Genomic DNA, 18,859 nt, shown 5'->3' with positions numbered 1-18,859 from the left:
AAAAAGTTTCACTGCAATAAAAATTTGTGTAAAGTTTTGAGGTTTTACTTGTTGTTGAGTTCAGTCATGTGACCGAGACTATTGACCAATGCCAATCAGAGTGATGCCATGGCAACAACCAGAGTTTCTTAAACAAAAGGGTGAGTCAGTGGAAAAAACGCAATGGGAATGAAACGAACAGTTATAAATTGATCTGCAGGTATGCTTACAAATTACTGCTATCTAAGCTGAAATGTTATTTTTGTGCAGATGAATTTAGATTTTTTTCAGGCCATCTTGGCTGGCATGTAGAGATACTGTAAGTCTATCAGAGTAGGCCCTGTTCATGAGATTTAAGTTCAACAAAGAGCAAAACTTTTAGAATCAAATGCTTTCATATCAAAAGTAAGGTGAATTTGTAAGCTGAAGATTTTAAGTGAACATAAATTTGGATTCTGCAAAAGCAAAAGAAAATTGCTAAGCAGATTTTTGCAACTATTTGCTTCAGATTTTTACAACTTTATGTACAATAGGATTTTGATTATAGTTCTGATTTATAATAAAGACACAAAAGTATCTTATCTTATATTTCACCCTTATTTTGGTAGATTTTTGTTACCTTAGTGTTTTTGTATGCTTCCATGACTGCCATCAGCACACTCTGATGTGTGAATGTTTGTGTGAAATGTCACTTGTTCCATAAATCTCATCATGACTGCAGCATAAGGCACAGTATTCAACAACTGAATTTGAAGTTTTAATGTCTGACTTGCTCTGTCTCCTAAAATCATCTGCCATTTTCACAGCTGTGATGCAAACAGGACAGCAAACACTGTCAGACAATTTCTGATTATTAGATTTCACCAACTGCTCGCGTTTTGTGTCCCCCCCAAAAAAGATTAAATGCAGACATTCAACCAAAACAAAAAAGAGAGAAAAACATAATTCCTGCTTGGATATAAGTATGAATAATATATTTCATAACAAAAATAAAGCATCTTCCTGTACTGACTCTCACATCTTCTCTTTGCACACATATATCCAAACTATAAGCAAGACATGACATTATTCAGATATACTGTAATATTATATGAAAAATGTTTGAAACATGGTTGACAAGAAAAAAAGATTTTAAAAAATGACATTGAGGTTGTGATAATGAATGCAAAGAACTGGACCACACAGAACACTTGCATGTCTGCAAAATCTTAAAAAATATTTTTTTTGTCCTTTCTTGAACATTGAAAGGGACAAAGGCAAATGTCCACACACATAAATAATTTGTACGAAATGGCACATCCTTTTTTTTTAATTTATCTGTACATAGCAGGTGGCCAAAGTCACAGACAACCAGAGGTTGAGAGTTTTGAAAAGTAAACGCTCTCCAGCTGTTTTTCACTTTTATGTTTGCATTGTTGTTCCTATATCACTCTTTCTTTCTTCCTTTGTATGCAAGTCATTTAAGCAGCAAACTTATGTTGCATCAGAACACAAGGATTCCCACGACAGTGTGATCCAACAGTTTAACGGCTGTTTGAGTTGAATATATTTTCAAACAACCTTTGTTGAAAAGTTCATCACAACTCCATTTTTCATCCTCTCCCACTGGTCTTTGTCTGCTTAGTCCAAACTCTGTGGCAGCTTCTGTTTCTGCCTTAATGAGCAGCACAGTTCAGTTGCCACGAAGACAGTCTTCATCACTGTGTTTTTAAAGCACCTTTGGCATCTTATTTATTTTTCAGTTTCTTTACAGAAAAGTATATCTTCTTAAAGTCTGCATGGCAGTGAGGAGGAAGAAAGAGAAGGCATCCTGTTGATGGCGTTTCCTGTCCATGCTGATATCCTTTGTTCTGACTGGTCTCACCTCACATCTACTGAAAGATAGAGAGACAAACCTAAGATTAGTTTCAAAAATGTAAAAACTTATTTTTAATTGTAAAATGTTATTAAAAGACATGATTTTTTTGTATTTAGAGACTAATTTTATCAATTCACTCATGCATTTTCTGAAAAAACATAAACAAGACCAACAAGGTTGTGAATCATGTTCCTCCAAATTCTGCAGATTTTGATCTGACTACAAAATTATGTCAGTTCTGCATGTGTGTACACAAAGTTCAAGATGGGACAAAGAAAACGTTTTTGTGTTTTAGAGCATGATGACAAGACAAACAGCAAATAAAGATGGAAAGGTGTCTTTAAGAAGTGAAACAACACAAACAGACCTGCTTTAGTTTAAAATAAACAAACACAAAAAGTGAGCATAACCAATTGCAAGTTGTGACACAAAGCAGCTATACAAAGTGTGCATGCTCATAAGGTCAAAAACACAGCATGCAGCTTTGGCAGCATCGGCACACGGAGCGTGATACTTGTTAGACCCTCCTTTTCTCAAACTGATTGGCTGTGATGTGATTGATGACGGTGATTGGCAGGTCCCTTTACACTGATTGGGCCAGAGCAGCACCAAAAGGTGACAAAAGGCTTCGGTGCTTGAGTCCTACCTGTTCCCGTCACAGCCTCCCAGTGGACTTTGGGTAATGAGATCAACTTTATTATGTCACCAATAAGTCCTTGGTGGGCCTTAGCTTTTTAGGTTTCCTTTTTTTACCTGTAGCCCTACGATGGCCTGAAAGCACAAAGTCAGGGAGGGTGGATAGGAAGCAGGGTTAAAAGCAATAAGCAGGGTTTATGACACATAAAGAGGCACGCCAGCCCTGGGACAGAAGCAGAGAGTGCAAAGATATAACTGAGCATAAATTCTTCAGGTGCCTTATCAGCACGCATTACGGCGCTTATCTGCACCCAGGTGGAGAAAAGCTACAGATCAAGGCACAGACGGATTTACCTGTTGACATGCCAAGCCGCCTTTGAACACCCACCCTTGACACACTCACACACATTCTCATCAACCACACAAGCTTTACAGTTTTCAAACAGTGGGCCTCTTCACAGGTGTATCTGTGTATCTGTTTGGGAGCAGTTGGTGGCAAAGGGTCATACAGTGCAAAGCCATGAAGCAAGACAAAAAAGGACCATCAAACACTGATGATAAAGCCAGGAAAGAGTGCACAGTGACAAAGAGGTGAAGGTGAGATTCAGCCATCAAGCTCAACTTCAGAGCAAGATTGAATTTTTGCAAAAAATACAAAATATAAGGCAATGCTGGAATATTTATCAGCATGTGCAGAAGATCCAAACTCATATTTACCTGTTTCTGCATCTAAGTGCTCTACCACATGATGTTGTGATGTGCACACACACTCCAGGTGGTCTTCTAACCGCACAAAGACCTCTTTAAGCTTGGGTTTCCTCCTCACGTACTCCACCTTGGCTACCTGGAAGAGGAAGAGGGAAAAGGTTTGCTACAGGCACCAGCACATTTACTCTTTTCTATGTTGTCAATGAATGCACACACTATTTGCCCTCCTTCAAACATCAAGAGGAGCAGCTCTGTGACTGATGGCACATCCATAAACTTATTCATAAAAAAAGCTGTTGCTTTGCCTTGTTATGTTTGAAGTATGACGGGAGCATTCCTCTGAGGCTGATTCATTAGGTTTCACTTGTTGTGTGCTCTATGGTCTGTAAGCAACTGAATGGAGTGTGACCTTGTCTAAGCAATGGAGGAGGAGAGATGGAGGGTTGGGAGAGTGTTGTACACCCTAGGGTCCTGGGAAGGTTTACTCTGGCAGAAGAAAAGAAGCTGGGAGATCCCCCTGCTCAGGCCTGAAGCATCTAAATCCAAACAGGCACCTAAACTCATTCCCCTTGTCCCAACATGTTAAGTTTAAACTATCTCAGTACAAAAATTAAGGATAGTTCTGCTTTGCATGCATGCATGAAAGAAATATATTTAGTCAGTATTAAGCGGTTAAAACCACAGGAAACAAGCTTAGAAACAAAAAAGGAATACAGGAATTTATTCCATTCCAGGTAACACACTCTCAGTTTAAGAGCTTTAGAGTTTTAGAGCTTCCATCCAAGAGCTGATAACTCTAAGGGTTATGAATATGCAAAGCTTCCATCAACAATACATGAGTGATTAAAGCTTAGATGAACAAAAAAATGTTGCATGAAACTGTGATGGTATTGTTGTGCAACTGAGGGGAGGCAGCCACATGTTTTTGTCTCTATGATCTGAAGAGCAGCCTTGAAGGGGCCTGGGGCCACATGGAAGCAATATCTTCAGATTCACCTATCCTTATCATTGCATGAGAAAAAGGATATTGACTAACAACCTCCCAGCACTACCTAGTATTCTGAGCAACACAGTTTGCAGTCCAAATAAAGCTAGCACACACAAAACTGATGAGAGGCTCTTTTTCCCTTACCCATAATGGCATGCTGCCAATCTTGGCTCTTGTTGGAAAGCCAGTCATGCAGACAAATCAACATACCAATCCTTTTCTGACATAACAAAGTGTAATGTTAAAATTAACACAAACAGAGAGAATCTTTGCAGTAACAGTGGCTGCAGGGGGATCTGGTGCAGATGGAACTCAGGGAAGAAGCTGCAAGGAGCAAGCAGTTTTAACAGCCACTCCTTTGCAACAATTTCTAAGCTTGGAAAAAGAGAAAGAAGAAAGGGAGTGAAATGAGGATAAGCAAGCTGTGGAGGTATGTGGTGAGCAAATAGAAGACAATAGTGTCTGGATTATTGGTGGTGTGTTTGCTGTTTCCGAGCTATGAAAGAGAAGGAGAGCAGGTGAAAGGCCAGAGTGAGGAAGAACGAAGAGTGGTAAGTTGAACCGCCACTCTCATTAGGGAACACAAGAGTGTGTGAGTGAGTGTGTGTGTGTGTGTGTGTGTGTGTGTGTGTGTGTGTGTGTGTGTGTGTGCAAATAGAGGAAGAGAAGGTGGAGGAGTAACAAACCATGATCATGAGTTGCATTAGGTGGCATTCATTTGTTACATATTAACATCTAGTTTCTGGGTTACCTACTAAAGAAACTGATTAAACTAACACTGACGTGATAGATGGAAAAATAATTAAAGGTATATTGTCATCCATTGAAACTACACAAAGCATCACCGAGTGGCATGAGTTTCTCTGAAAACTGCTGCCAATATTTAATCAAATTATCTGCATGAAAAGGAAGAAAACAGAGGAAGAGAAAGAAAGAGATGAAAGATACAGCTGCCTTTGCTGATAGCTCTGCTGCTGTTGGTTACTGGAACGGCTAGGCTGAGAGGGCTCCAGAAGTTGCCAGCAGGAAGCAAAGAAAGACTGAGCCATGTCTGACCCTTACTGCTGATGCTGATCCTAATGACTAACACAAACAAATAAACTCCTTTGGCAACACAAACAACTATTGACAGAAGGATGAGGCAGTGGGCTCGCTTGATGTAAAGCCCAGCAGCGCACTTGTCTCTCACACAGCAGGACTAAACACATTCCCTGAAAAGTTCATATGAAATGGTCAGATACTCACACCCAAAAATGTTTATTTACATCTAATTGTGTATGCCACTGCTAAAATTTTGTCTATTTCCTGTTTTGTTTTGTTGCTTTCTTCCAGAAGGAGGCTTTCTTTTGTATCCATTTACTACTTGTTTTACAGTACTTTTTTCTGTAAGTTTTTTACTACTTCTTCAGACTGGCTTCCAATGTCAAGCAGTCAGTGACTTAAAACATACATCAGAAATAGACCCCCAATGCTACGACAAGGGGCCCCTCACTCTCTTTGTATAAATCAAACTGCTCTAAACTCCCTGGAAAGCCAGGGGCCCTGAGAAAAAGTCCCCTGAGTGGTTGTGGAATGATATTCGATCCAGGGGGTTGAGGGGGTGAGACATGAGGCTCTGGGAAGCACACCCCCTTTGGTCTGTCCCCAGTGTCACTACAACCCTTCTGTGTGAAGCCATTTATCCAAAGTCAGGCTAATTGGGAATTCCCTGAGCTCAGAACACTGATGAGAGCACGAAGGAGAGGAAAGTTTTGCGCCTGCCTTCCAAGCAAAACACAGCAGGGATGTGGATGTGCACCGCGGGCCATGGCAAACTGGAACAGTGACAGAACGAAGCAAAAATAAATAAAAGTGCATGTGTATGTTTGCAGAATAGAGGGGTGGAAAGAGGCACAGTAAGGTCGCAATTCATCCATCAGGAGGGAAATGAGGCTACAGAGACACTCTCAGTGTTTATTACTAAGACAAAAATAAGAGGAAAGGAGAAGATTTGTGCATCTGTTTGTTTCTACCTGCCTTATGAAATACATGAAAGAAAAATGATATCAAGAAGAACACAACAAAGCAGAGAAGATGCTGACTAAACATCAGACACAAAAGGCTACTTGCTGCCCTCTGATTCCACCCACACTGTAGATTTATCATATGGTATAACACATTTCTTTAACACCCACACATGTATTAATTTATCGCCAAATGTAATATACTTTCCTACAATTTACTTTTTCTGCAGAAGAATATGATATGATAGACTCTTAAAAAGTTCCTCAGTATGTTGACAGAAAACCAGAATTTCCAAGGAGACATTACTTAGGGCCAAAAAGTGAAACAACAATATGAATAGGATTTTAATGAAAGAGCACCAAAAGGATGAAGTAAATGGCAGAGACCTGACATAGGAGTAAAATTAGAGAGTCTGTGTTACAGGAGAGATGAACAGAGCAAGGAGGGAGTGAACAACTATTTGGCACAACAGACAATCAGACTCCAAGACTGACAGGGTCTGTGTAGAGAGGAGATGAGGAGATGGAGGCTAAAGTCAGTGGCCAAGAGCAGGAAGGAGGACAGAAGGAGAGTTATAAAGTAAAAAGAAAAAAACAAAAAAGCAAAACTTAAACTTAGTAAAAATTATTTAGGTATTCTGCTGATACATTCCAGCTGGTGCTGAAGTAGCCAAGCTTCTCGAGCTTCTGGCTTGGTCAACACACTCCCATGGTCTGCGACCTGCTCCCCCTACACTCCACCCACCCCTCCACACACACACACAGTTTTAAACATACAAACTCCCTCACCCTGCTTCGTCTACTCAGAGTTGAGTGAATCAAAGAGAAAATAATTCACAGCTGCAAGGCACTTCAAACAAGGAGGCCCCTTACTCCCATCTACCTCCCCCCATCTCTTCACCCTGTTCTTCAAATGATCATAAATCATTCTCACTGTATCACTGCCACACTTGTATTTATGAAACACCCTGTAAGTCAGGGTCCCTCACAACCACAGGGGTACAGCTACTGCTACCCCCAACACTCCGACATGACCGTCCATTGCAGAAGTAGCTGCATGTGTTTGTATGTATGGGGGGGTAGGGGCCCAGCACTGGTGATGAGAGATGTGTGGACCCCCACACTCAGCGCTGTGCCATTTCCGCCTGGCCTCTGTCATCCGCCACTTTGATCCAGTAGCCATCAACACTTCATTACTTTGTGGCTTGTCTTCCTCTTGCTGCAGCTTCACACAAATGGTCTCGGACTAGTTCTGTGGTCAGGGGAGTTTACGCAGTGAAGCATCAAGTACTCACTCTCATTCCCTCACAGTTTCACACACTCACACACACGCACACACACACCTTCTACTGTGGTTTACACAGATGTGCCTTAATGACCCTCTATGACCTCTGCAAAATACTTGCTTTAAAGCCAATTAAAGGTTCCCAGCTAGTAAACAGAATTAAATAAAATAAACTTAATTAAATTGTAACAATGATTTGCCAAAGCAATTAAAATAAAGCTCATGATTGCAATTCTCATGTTTTGCTGCTATTTGTAACAGTTGTGCCCCCAAACAGTTCAGTCACTATCGCAATAGAATTTAAACTTTAAAAAAATACATCAGTTTTTGACCCACGTTGAGCATATTAGATTGTGTTTTCTTTATAGTTCTTGCGTTTTTTTTGTATGCTTTTTTTTTCTTGTTGTCAAAATTGGATTGTATTATGAACTGCAATTAGGAGGTAGGTTTAAGAAAATATTTTCAGAGCTTTTGCATTCATTCATATTGCATTCAGCTGGTCATATTTTCTGATTATCCCAGTGTCACAATCCCAGCTAAGAAAAGGAAAACAGCTTCCCTTTTAAAATATCATGCTGCCATGGATATTTTAGGGGTCTTGTTGTTGTTGTTTTTTAAGATGTTACCACAATTAAAAGTAAAGTGATGAGAAGTGAGAACAGGAGATGAAATGCTGGGTTTGAGGAGAAGAGGAGGAAAAGTTATGCTGTTATGATGGGGTCCAAAGGTTACTTTTAAAAGTGCTCCATAAAACTCTGTTTCTGTTGTTTCTCTACCAGTTCTTTTTACTCTATGCCTTTCTTTCTTTTTATAAACATTGAATCATATCTAAATGGGTGGCACATTGCTTTTCTTGAACCTTGTTTTCTGTTGTGTCCATTTAATGGCAAGGCATGCACAAACATTAATAAAAAACAACCTAAATGCAATATAAACAAATCAAAATTCAAGTTAATTCAGAAGTGAAAAAAGAGCAAAAAAAGATAATAAAGAAGATAATAAAAATAATAATAATAAAACAGGGATTTTAAAATCTGGCCCCTGTTCCTTCCTTAGTCAAGACCTATTAAAATCTTCTAATTTTAAATGAACAAGACCTGCCTGCACATACCCACATTGTATTATTGGTTCTTAAAAAAAACAAATCAAGAGAGGCAAGCCTATAAATAAATAAATAATAATGTTGATTTGCAGAAATGGACAGTGGCATGAACTTGAGGCAACACTGCAAATCTTTTTTTTCTCATCCCCTGCTTGCAGCAAAAAAAAAAAACAGGTCAGGCTCAAAACAGTCAGACAGCATTTTTAGCTTTCTAATAAATAACAATAGTAACTGAACCTCAATTTAGACTGAGGAGATGTATAGAAGAGAACTTGACATGACACAATGTTTCTTACACACAATGTGGTAAATGTCTCCTGACCACAGAAAGCCCTGAAGAATGACCTTTCTGCTTCATACAAACCCTTTCAGCCTTTTCGCCAGCAGCTGAGACCACATGGAACATAACGGTCCCTCTCCCACCCTGAACCCCTCCCCATCACCCCAAATATCCCTCTCAAGTCTGTGTGCTCATTCAGTCATCAGTGTCACGAAGGGGACACAAACAAAGCTGCACAGAGTACAACATTCCAGGAATCGCTGAATCAAGTCTTTTTAGTGTTGTACATGCCGCCGTCAGTGTCTTTCCATCCCTCCTCATCACTGCGATCACAGACAGAGCTCCTATTGAGGACAACGCACACCAACTGTCTGGCAGACGGAGAGACGGATGCAGACAGACTGACACACAGGATAGTGCTGTATATCAGAGCTTGAGTCTCTCACTGCAACGTGAGTCAGCATTTCTGACCAGAAACCCTGTTTGCAAAACCTTGTGCCCTACAATGGTCAACTTGTCAGAGCAACTCCACTTTATATAATACCCTTGTGTCCTTACTGAAATCTTTACAGCTTGTACCAGTATGCTAAGGACTGGCATTTGTTTTATTACTCTGGTAATTTATCAGGCGGAAATCTTTAAAGCACTGTATGAGAGGTAAAAGAAACCATTCTGCCAGTGTCAGTGGCTGGGCAAGATCACAAAGTCTGCAACAATAATTAAGTGCAGATATGGCCAGAGAAACACAAACACACGCAGAGTACTATCCTGTTTATGCCCTGGTTGTCTCCTAGTTTTACAAAGCAGATCACATTATTCCCATACCTCCTAACAGGACACTCACTAGCTAAATGACTGTATTGTAAATACATCAGCAGCTCATCCCATCTCTAGTCACTGTGTCTCCTCTGATTCTGAACAGAGAGACATGTTTTCAAGCAAGCAATGCCAAGGGGCCTCAGTTTCTCTCTCATTCTCATTGTCACCTTGTCTGTTCCGGGCACACTGCTTCCAGAAAAAAAAAAAAGGACATACAAATGAAAAGCGTTGCATGGCATCCACTGACACTGAGACACTCTCAAGATCCAGAACTGTTTCTCCCTCTTCTGTTTCTGTGTTTTTTATACTTGGCAAGCGTTCATTCCTTCAGCAGATGTCCAGGCTAAAAGTGTTGACAACCATCTCTCCCTTTCTAGTTTACCATTCTTCTCCTTATCCCCTTTTGCACTGTCCTGGCACAGCCACCTTGAAAGCTTGTCAAACAAGAGAGAGAGTGATGGGAATGGAAGGTGGTGATAAGTTGAAATGGTACAAATTGGGATAGATAGGGATGGCAGAGGTTAGGTCGGCAATATTTGAGAAAACAGTATCACTAGAAATAGGTTGATTGAGAGATGGGTTTGTAAAGAAAAGGGTGCGAGATAAGTAGATAGATATTAAGACAGCCATGGGTTTTACTTACCTGATGAAGGGAAAGCAGTGATTTAAATGAGTAAATGTTGTGTTTTGTGTATTTATTCTTTACAATAAAACAATGATTTGCAATAATTGTGTGTGGGTATACACGTCTTACCTTAACGGTGCGGTGATGCTTGCGGGATGGGTGACAGCGCATGTTGCTGGTGTTGCAGCAGCCCGTGCAACGCTTCACCTCCACACAGGGTGGCCATATCAGGAAGTTGGCAGATGTGGGATCCACCTGGCTCCTGGGGATCTCATAGATCACCGTTCGTGTTTTGCATGCTGCCGGGATCGCTTCCTCGACTGGAAAAGGAGAGCAAGTCAAGTTAATGCATTTGTTCTGCGTGTCAACATTTGGTGACGCATTTTCCAACTGCAAACGGGCATTGATGTAGTGTTGTAATCTGATCGTCTCACTCACAGATGCTTGCATTCTTTCACTGCTCATTATTTGATGACTCACTTGATGTGAGAAGTGTTTGTCTAGTCTAAGATCAAACCCAACATCTTTTAAGACTGTTAAGAAAACACGCTTTCCAAAAAGCTGATCCCATATCAAATAAAACTCTTAGGAGTATGGAAGATATGAAGAGAGACCTCCATTGTTCAATGCCCTCACTCCAGGTAATGTTGCATGACTAGGGCAGAAAGCCTTTATTTCAACTGGTGGGAAATGTATTACTGGTGTTTGACCTTGCTCTCATGAAAAAGAGAAAGGCAGCAAGCATTTATTTCAAATGCATTGCTCTGAGAGGCACTAAAGACAGTGTACAGTCAAATAATTATGTTATAAATATAATATGTCCATCATATGCAGAATGCAAGGGCTTTTGTGGACAGCTGCCAAAGTGGCATTCTCTATCATAATCCTGTGATGCCGCGCACGCACATGAAATACGAAGAGCCATTTCATCCCATGTTGTTTTAAGAGTTCTGCTGCTGGGACAGCACACATGCAATCTTAATACATGCACTGCACATTACATGGTGTTCTCCACAACTTGATCAGATATCCTACCGCGTGGCGTTTTAGGAAGAAATCTGACTGAGAGCCCGGATGAGCTGCAACTTGAACCCTGAATGTCTGGAATTTCCACGCTCAGGGATATGTTTCTCTCTCCTGACGCGTGTGTCTTAGATCTGCAAGCCTCGAGCCAATTAAAAGGCTTCGTGTCAGACGTCCTCGTCAACCTCTCACACACACACTCACCAGCCTCCTCTCTCATGATTCCTTGATTGCAAATAAATACCGGGTTGATGTGTCCATTAGGGTTCCTTTTCATGCTCTAAAAAGCAGTGTAAAAAACCACTAACTGGTAGCTTTGTTTGAAATTAGTGCAAAGTGATCTGTTTCATCTTCCTGGGAACTTCAGCGTTGTGAGTGCAGATTATTTTTAGGGCATTTTGACGCTGTGTGTGCCAAGTTGTGATATCAAATGCAATCATGATGCAACCTCCGAGCTCTGACGGTCTTACCAATGCTCCTTTTGCGTCTGCTGTGTAGCTGTGAGCTCTTCAGTCCATTGTAGTAACTGTTATGGTGAGAGAAGTTCTTATGGTGGTTGTGGTGCTTGCGGTACTTGTGCTCCTCAATAACATCGTTTCCCGTACCTCGTCAAAAACAGAGGGACATCAGATTAATAATATCACACAGAAAAGAAGCTTATTTAACAAAGGCACCACAGCAGTTTTGATAATGTTAAATGGCACTGGTGGGTGATTTGGTAGACCTCACCAAAAGGCTACATGTGATTTGTCGATGATGCATTATCTACCCATTCCACAACATACTATGTGTCGGTTAGTCCCACAGCCAAAATGAGATGCTAACCTCTGACTGGTTTCTTGTATATTCTTGTATTCACTGAAGGGCCAACAGTTCACTTGAACTTGCTAGCACGGCAACTTCTGAGGTGTCACAAACTGAAGTAAACAGTCCAGAGTGCAGAGGTAGGAGGCTCCGTTTTGCACGAACCTGTGTGTAATTGCGAGCTTTATGTGTCAGCCTCTCTCACTGACTTGGCTGAACTTTCTTAGCAGGAATAAAAGCAGCTAGACACATGTGAGTCAGCATGGACTTTAAAAACAAACAGCTTTCATAGACATACAAGGACAGGTCAGTTGCCATTATTCCTGACCTAATTAGTGGCTTTGTGTCTCTCATTTACTGAAAATGTTTGCTTTTCAATCACTTGGTGGTTTGGGAAAGTACATGTTTTGCTATGCTGCAATGTAACGTCTTAAAGCTTTCCCTCCAGACAAATATAGCCAGTTGAGCTTTTTCACATTTATGGTCATCTGATAAAGTGTGCTTGTTTTGGTACCCGCCCAGAATATAAGGCGGATTACAGAAAAAGTGCCAGAGTAGCAATAAAGTGATAAGGTTTGTCCCACAGCTCTGACAGCATCTGAAAGTGTTTGTAAACTGGGTGGGTCTACCTGTCTTTAAGCACAGCATACCTGGCTCACACAGTTCTATACCTTCAAATGAACACGTGCTTATATTTGGACAAACTCATCTCATTATTCTTCATAGCATTGCTAAAACCTAAAGTACACAAGCTCAACCATGAGCAAACAAAGTCCACACATCCAGTTTTTTTGTGCTCTGACCAGAGTCATCTGTAGGGATTTCCTCTGCCAATGCACAGTCCACCACTGGGATTGATTGTTTATTTGCTTTTTGTTGCCTTTATTTGTTCAGGTTGATTTGTCAGGTTCCAATGTAGTCCCTCAAGCAACAAGTTGAGGGAATTTCCTTCCAGTTTGTCATGCAGTCAGTCAAGCAGTCAGTGACCCAGAAACAAAAAGTTCACATGAATGGAAGTGTTGCCTGCAGCTGAAGCCGGGAGTCAAAGCAAAGGGCTGAGCTATCCATCATCCAGGCCAGTACACTTGGAGTCATATGAACATACTGTACATAAACATGACATACTCTGAAACATCCACCTACACTGTCTGTACACAGTCTGTAAAACTGTGAGATGCTCTCATTGCAATAGTTCAGTGAATTTCTGACTCTGCCAACCATTTCACACTGAATCCCTTGTGAATTTCTTTATCTCATCCTATGTATCTATATTTTCATCTCCTGCTGTCAGAGAAACACAAGCATATGGAAGGATCTGATTCAGTGGCCACCCACAAACAAAAAGAAAAGACATAAAGAAGTTGTTTTGTTTTTTTACAGATTGCAGAGTCACCAAAGGAAAAATATTCCAACAAAAAAGTATGGCAGGAAGGTCAGATTTATTATGTAGGTACAGAGGAAAATGAGGAGAGCTGAGAGACAAGCTACAAAAAAGAGATGAGAAAAACAGCAGAGGAGTGGAGAGTGGGATTTGCTCTTCTACTGGTTCCAGGTGACTAATAGATAATAACATGCCCAGAGCACTGAGACAAGGGAAAAGAAGACAGTAGACAGTCTCTTGCCATGAATCAGGCTTTCATGACTGGCAAATTACTGTCTCCATTAGCTGAGGGCCTCAACACCCTCCCTTTACTCCTCTCCTCCTCTCTCTTTCTGTCTCCCTTTGGACAAATAGTCAACATGTTGTTGACTTCTCAAAACAAGGATCTCTATCATTCTCCCTCTAACATTCTAACAGTTCCCTGGCTCAGATGATAAAGCCTAATCTCAGGTCTGTTGAACAAATGTGCATAAAGACAGGTGAGAAGGTCTGAAGATTTAGAGTTAATGCTGCCAGCTGTACAGGAGGTAAAAACAGTGTCAGCTTGTCAGACACAAAGCTGATTGCACAACCATTTGCGGCATCTCTGAGAGAAGCAGGAATACAACCTCAAGATTCCTCTAACTCCCACCTTCACCTCTGCCCCCTTTGCCAAGAGTCAGGTTCCCTTTTCTGTCAAAGTTCTACACTGAAAGAGATAAGAACAGGCAGGCAAGGGGCCAACTCAGAAGGGAGACGGGGACAGAGACGAGGAATAACAAGTAGAGGATCACCTCAGGGGCCAGACAGCCATCTGCAGGCTTCAACGAGGTCATCTCATCTGTCAGTCAGAGCTGAAGATGGGGTCCGTGTGAAAACAAATGCAAGCCTGCACTGAGCATAGCAGAACTAAATGTAACATGTCGCTATAAGCCTTCTCAGTGATCCTGTCACTTCCAAACTTAAATCCTCTGGAGTCAGACAATCAAAGCTTCATAAAGAGATGCTTCACTATAAAATAATCAACCACCTTACCTTATGGTTCAGAGAGAGAGGCCACCTTCTTGCTGGTGGCCTCTCTCTCTGAACCATCACCAACAAAAGCTCTGAAAATACCCCTCTGCCTGGCGTCAACGATCTTTTAATGGGATGTCCAGAGCCCCCAAGCTGACCCCGCCAAGATTTATGTGCTCATAATAATAAACAGTCTACTACTGTTACCAACTATAACCAGTAAGGTAGTCTGCATCAATTAGAACTCTTAAATGCAGTAAACACCTATTGTTCTGAGTAAATCTTTACAGAAGGAGCCTTGAAACTGATATATGTCAGGAGCCTGTGTAAATAGAGGCTCATATGAAGGCAAACAGCTTCTTCCAGTGAACCAATGTAACTTAATCTAAGACAGTTTGAGACAGTTCCCCACCCAGAAAGCAACTTCTGAAGCAAAAGAAAGTGACTTCACCTGCAGTGATGTCACTTTTGTTTCAATTACAGAGCATAAAAAAAGAGTTTGGAGTAATAAAACGGCTGATTGGAGGAATTCTGGAGGTGAAAGGATAAGTTAGTGAAAGTCCACTTTAGTCACGTGTATACTGTAAAAGCACCTGTTACTGTTATTTAACCAGATCATATTAAGTAACAGTGAAGAATAACTACACTAGAGATCTGTTAATTTTAGGGGAAATAAGCCTCAGGTAATTCCAAAGAAGCTGCATTTCATCAGATGCATTTTGAGATTCTAATATGACCCCCTACCACCCTCCCCAACACACACACGTATTGAGAAGAGTATCAAGAGGCAGAATTTACCTACGGAGTCTATCTCCAGTAGCCGCTGGAGGTCGCTGATGCTGTGGATTTCACTGTTTGAGAGTCGGTCCAGCAGCTCCTGGGGAAACTCCGCTTCCTTCAAGGGGGAAGGAGGCAGGTGTGAGGAGGGGTAGAGGGGGGTTGGATAAAGAAATCAAACAAGAGGAAAAGTTTAGAGATGTGTGTCTGGTCAATAGGAAACGTTTGTGTAATTAGATCAAACAGCCCTGAAAATGGGTGAAAGGACAACTTGGCAACTAGGTGCCAAAAACCCAGGCAGATATGTCCCCTTTATGGAGAGAAAGGATGTCAAAGCTGCTTTCTTACACAAAAAAAGGGGGGGGGGGGGCACATATGAAAGACGGGTAATGAAGAACATCGCTATAGCTTTCTGTTCTACATAATTATTTTTTTATTGTTAGCGTCTTTTTAACACTCAGATGGCTGAATGACATCATTTCCATGCCAAAAAAAAAGAGAGTATGGAAAATATTTTCCCTTACTGAGGAAAATAAAGTCCCAATTTTCCTTAACTGCTTAGAAAATTATATCTAAATGCAGTGTGAAAATTGGATGGACCAGACAGACTGCACTTGTTGCGATCCTGCAGGCACCTCTAGTTGAGCAAGTCGTGCAGCCTCACAGGAACAGCGGCTATTTTTATCAGCCGGAGCGGTTCCCATGAACGCGTTTAGCCCCCAACCGAACCTCACCACAAGGTACAAACAGATTCGGCACAAAAACTCAAAAATAACTGCTGAATCAGGGCTGAAGCAAATGTTTGTCCTCAGAAGGTAAGAGAATCTCATTTAGTGTGTGTTCAGTCTCAAAACTGAACTAAAATTGAGATATCTTCTTGTATGAACATTTCATTAGGGAATAAAAATGAGCTTGGATCTGATTTATAAAGAGCTTTAAACCACAGGTGTTTTTGTTATTGATTTATTTTTTAATAAAAAATTCTGTTACTTTAGCTTTCTCTGGCGCTTAGAGACCTTTGCACCCTCACAGGACCAAAGAAACTCTCCGACCCCGTTTACCCCCCTGAGACTGCGCTGTAGGAATGAACTTTACCTCAGCGGTGGCCAGCAGGTACGACGTCCACAGCAGGAAGTAACAAAGTGCGGTTCTCATCTCCCTTTAATTCAGAGTCAAACCCAAACAAGAAAAATGCGCTGCTGCTGTGTAGGAGCCCCCGAGTCGCTCCTGGCTCCAGAGGATTCACAACCATCCCCCCTCCCGGGGAGGAAAAAAACGGCAAAAGCGTCAGAGCAGCTCGGTCACACACCACCGTGCTGCACTTTGGTCAAAACTGAGGAAATCTGGGCAGGCTTGGAACTTGGTTCTTGTTGCTGTTATTCACATCGGGGTTGCGTCCTGCTGAATAAGCCCCGCGCTGCAGCACGACATGGTTCCTTAGGCGCGTGTGAGACAATTCCAAGAAACGAACCAGGCGCGCATTGCACTTGTCCTTCACCTTAACAGAAAACAGGCTTTCACACTTTACTCTCAGCACAATGAGCTGTTGCTCCTTCTTATTTGAGAAAAAAATAACATAAATCTGCACGACCTTTTCTTTTCTCGTCTAAAAAAACAGACTAACGTGAAAATAATCCACACTAGAAGGAAAAAAGTCGTCCGCGCTGTGCTATCCAGAGCTGGTCTTGCAGCAGTGTGAACAGGTCCTTTGGCTGGGTAGGACTCTGGAGTGAATGGTGTCAGAGCGCCTCTAAGCAGCTGAATATAGAGAGCCAGCAGCTCTGTGCCCTTTGCGCCTCCCCTCGCTTTTGGGTGAACATGCATCTTATTCAGCGAGGGGAGCTGGTTGGTGGAGCTGGATGACTTAAGACTCCAAGAGCACATTCCCACCCACACACACCCCCTCACCCCATGTGTGTGTTTGCTTAAAACAAACTCCATTCAAAGATTTGGTCCACAATCAATTTTGATTTTGTCGGTAATCAAAAAGAATATGGAAACTATTGAGATTTTTTATATATTGCTAAGGACAAATTTTTATCTCGTTCTTTGCTGTATATCGGATCCTGATTGAATTTAAAAAGACAGGGAAAAGATTTTAATCATAACTTTTTTTTCATCTAAAAGTGTAACAAATTTATTGGGAAAATGGAAAATACTGTAAACTAACAAAAAATCCATAAGTCAATTTGAAGGTTGCCAAAGCAGCTGCTGCCCAAAATTCCAACATATCTTTATAATATTCTCTACTTTAAAAAAATGTCTACATTTTGATACACAAACTGTATAAGAAGTGTTTTGAACCAAGATAAAAAGCTGCTGCCAGTGGCTCATTGTGGTCTCCATGGCAACCACACATTTGTGTCTGTCAAGTAAATCAGAAGCAGACAAAAATGCATACTGGAAAGTAAACCTTAAACAATCATTGTGCAAAAACTGTAAGCGCAAACTTAAAAATTCCAAGTGCCAAAAGACTGATAGGTGCACGTATGATTTATTTTGTTTGTTTCTACAGTGTTTTATCTAGGAGATCTAACTAGTTAAAAGACCCTCAACTTCCAGTTTTGAGGGGAGAATATTTTAAGCTAAAACATAACTGAAGTCTTTGGAAGCTTGATTGTGCTCCCTCTGCATTCTGGGAAATTTTGAGAGAAGTGAGAGACACACTGGGTAAAAGAAGACAGAAACGCCCATGTCGTCATGTATAATTTGTACATGTACTAAAAAAAGTTTTTAGACATTTCAAAAGTTTGTGTGTGACATAATCAACTGTCAGTTGAACATTCCATGTGAATATCTGTAAAAAACATTAAATTTAAACTGTGATTGTGTAAAATCTGTAAAATATATAAAAAATGCTACTTTAGTCACGTAAAGTCCAACTTTCTGTGAACTGTTTCAATTTTGAACGATGTTTCCACTGTGAAGTATGCCCGAACTATAAAGTTCCAAAGAGAGCTGGGTTTTTTCATGCTTCGCCAAAATCCAAGTGATCTCCATTTTTTTTCTTGCACTTTTTTATTTTCAAATTTTGCTTACACAGTGTGAGATACCATCACCATTATTCATACCACACTGTTTCCAATAAAGCTACAGATTTTGGCATACATTTGGAATGTTACAACAAAAAGTTATATAAATGATAAATATTACTATATAAGTATAGTAATAAGGATGCTTCAATGCGTATGCATTTGCATCTCTTGTTTTATTGTTGTGATGTGTCATAGTGGCAGAAATATTAGTTCAAATCAGACAAATTGATTTATGAACTACATCTTGAGAATCACAACATGCAAAAACACAATATTATCAGAAGCAAGCAAAATGGTCATCATGAATATGTGTTTGATGACACTAATGAGATATCTTCTTCATAATGTGTCATCCATGTGTGTGGACCTAACTTGATGCAGTGTGAAACAACCCCTCCTTTTGGACACAGGAAGCAACTATTTTAGCTGCAGGTTCATATACAACTGGTCATGACTTGTCATGAGGAAGCTAGAGGCCTGCTTGTGCTAGAAGGTCTGGGAGAAAAGCCCAAGGCCCTGATAAAGGAGACATACCTACAGGAGCTGAGGCACAGACAGACAGA

General features: G+C 40.9%; 1 protein-coding gene across 4 annotated transcripts; it reads right to left on the bottom strand.

Moving 5' to 3' along the window:
- Nucleotides 1–936: 936 nt before the first annotated feature.
- On the bottom strand, nucleotides 937–17,009 carry pdgfab (platelet-derived growth factor alpha polypeptide b). 4 transcript variants are annotated; one of them, XR_005233858.1, is made up of 7 exons: nucleotides 16,357–17,009; nucleotides 15,283–15,379; nucleotides 11,777–11,911; nucleotides 10,413–10,603; nucleotides 3,191–3,317; nucleotides 2,484–2,608; nucleotides 937–1,853 (listed from the first exon to the last, which is right to left on the bottom strand). XR_005233858.1 is itself a non-coding variant. In XM_017435953.2 (6 exons), exons 1-6 carry the CDS (start codon nucleotides 16,414–16,416, stop codon nucleotides 1,840–1,842), a joined length of 624 nt encoding a protein of 207 aa, XP_017291442.1. In that variant the 5' UTR covers nucleotides 16,417–17,007; the 3' UTR covers nucleotides 937–1,839. The 4 variants fall into 4 exon arrangements, 2 of the variants coding, with proteins under 2 accessions (XP_017291442.1, XP_017291443.1); XR_005233859.1 differs by having other exon boundaries at nucleotides 937–1,850; XM_017435953.2 differs by lacking the exon at nucleotides 2,484–2,608 and having other exon boundaries at nucleotides 16,357–17,007.
- Between the last annotated feature and the right edge of the window lie 1,850 nt (nucleotides 17,010–18,859).

This window comes from Kryptolebias marmoratus, linkage group LG12 (assembly GCF_001649575.2).
Source record: "Kryptolebias marmoratus isolate JLee-2015 linkage group LG12, ASM164957v2, whole genome shotgun sequence".
Taxonomy (NCBI): Eukaryota; Metazoa; Chordata; class Actinopteri; order Cyprinodontiformes; family Rivulidae; genus Kryptolebias; species Kryptolebias marmoratus.
The sequence above is the reverse complement of the archived record's forward strand: the minus strand, read 5'-3'. Positions and strand labels throughout refer to the sequence as shown.

Excerpts from the sequence above, each read along its gene's own strand:
- pdgfab (XM_017435953.2), bottom strand. The coding sequence starts at position 16,416 with ATGAGAACCGCACTTTGTTACTTCCTGCTGTGGACGTCGTACCTGCTG. Across the intron at positions 15,380-16,356 it reads ACCTGCTGGCCACCGCTGAG|GAAGCGGAGTTTCCCCAGGA; the intron begins GTAAAGTTCATT and ends TCCCCCTTGAAG. Across the intron at positions 11,912-15,282 it reads ACTGGAGATAGACTCCGTAG|GTACGGGAAACGATGTTATT; the intron begins GTAAATTCTGCC and ends GTTTTTGACGAG.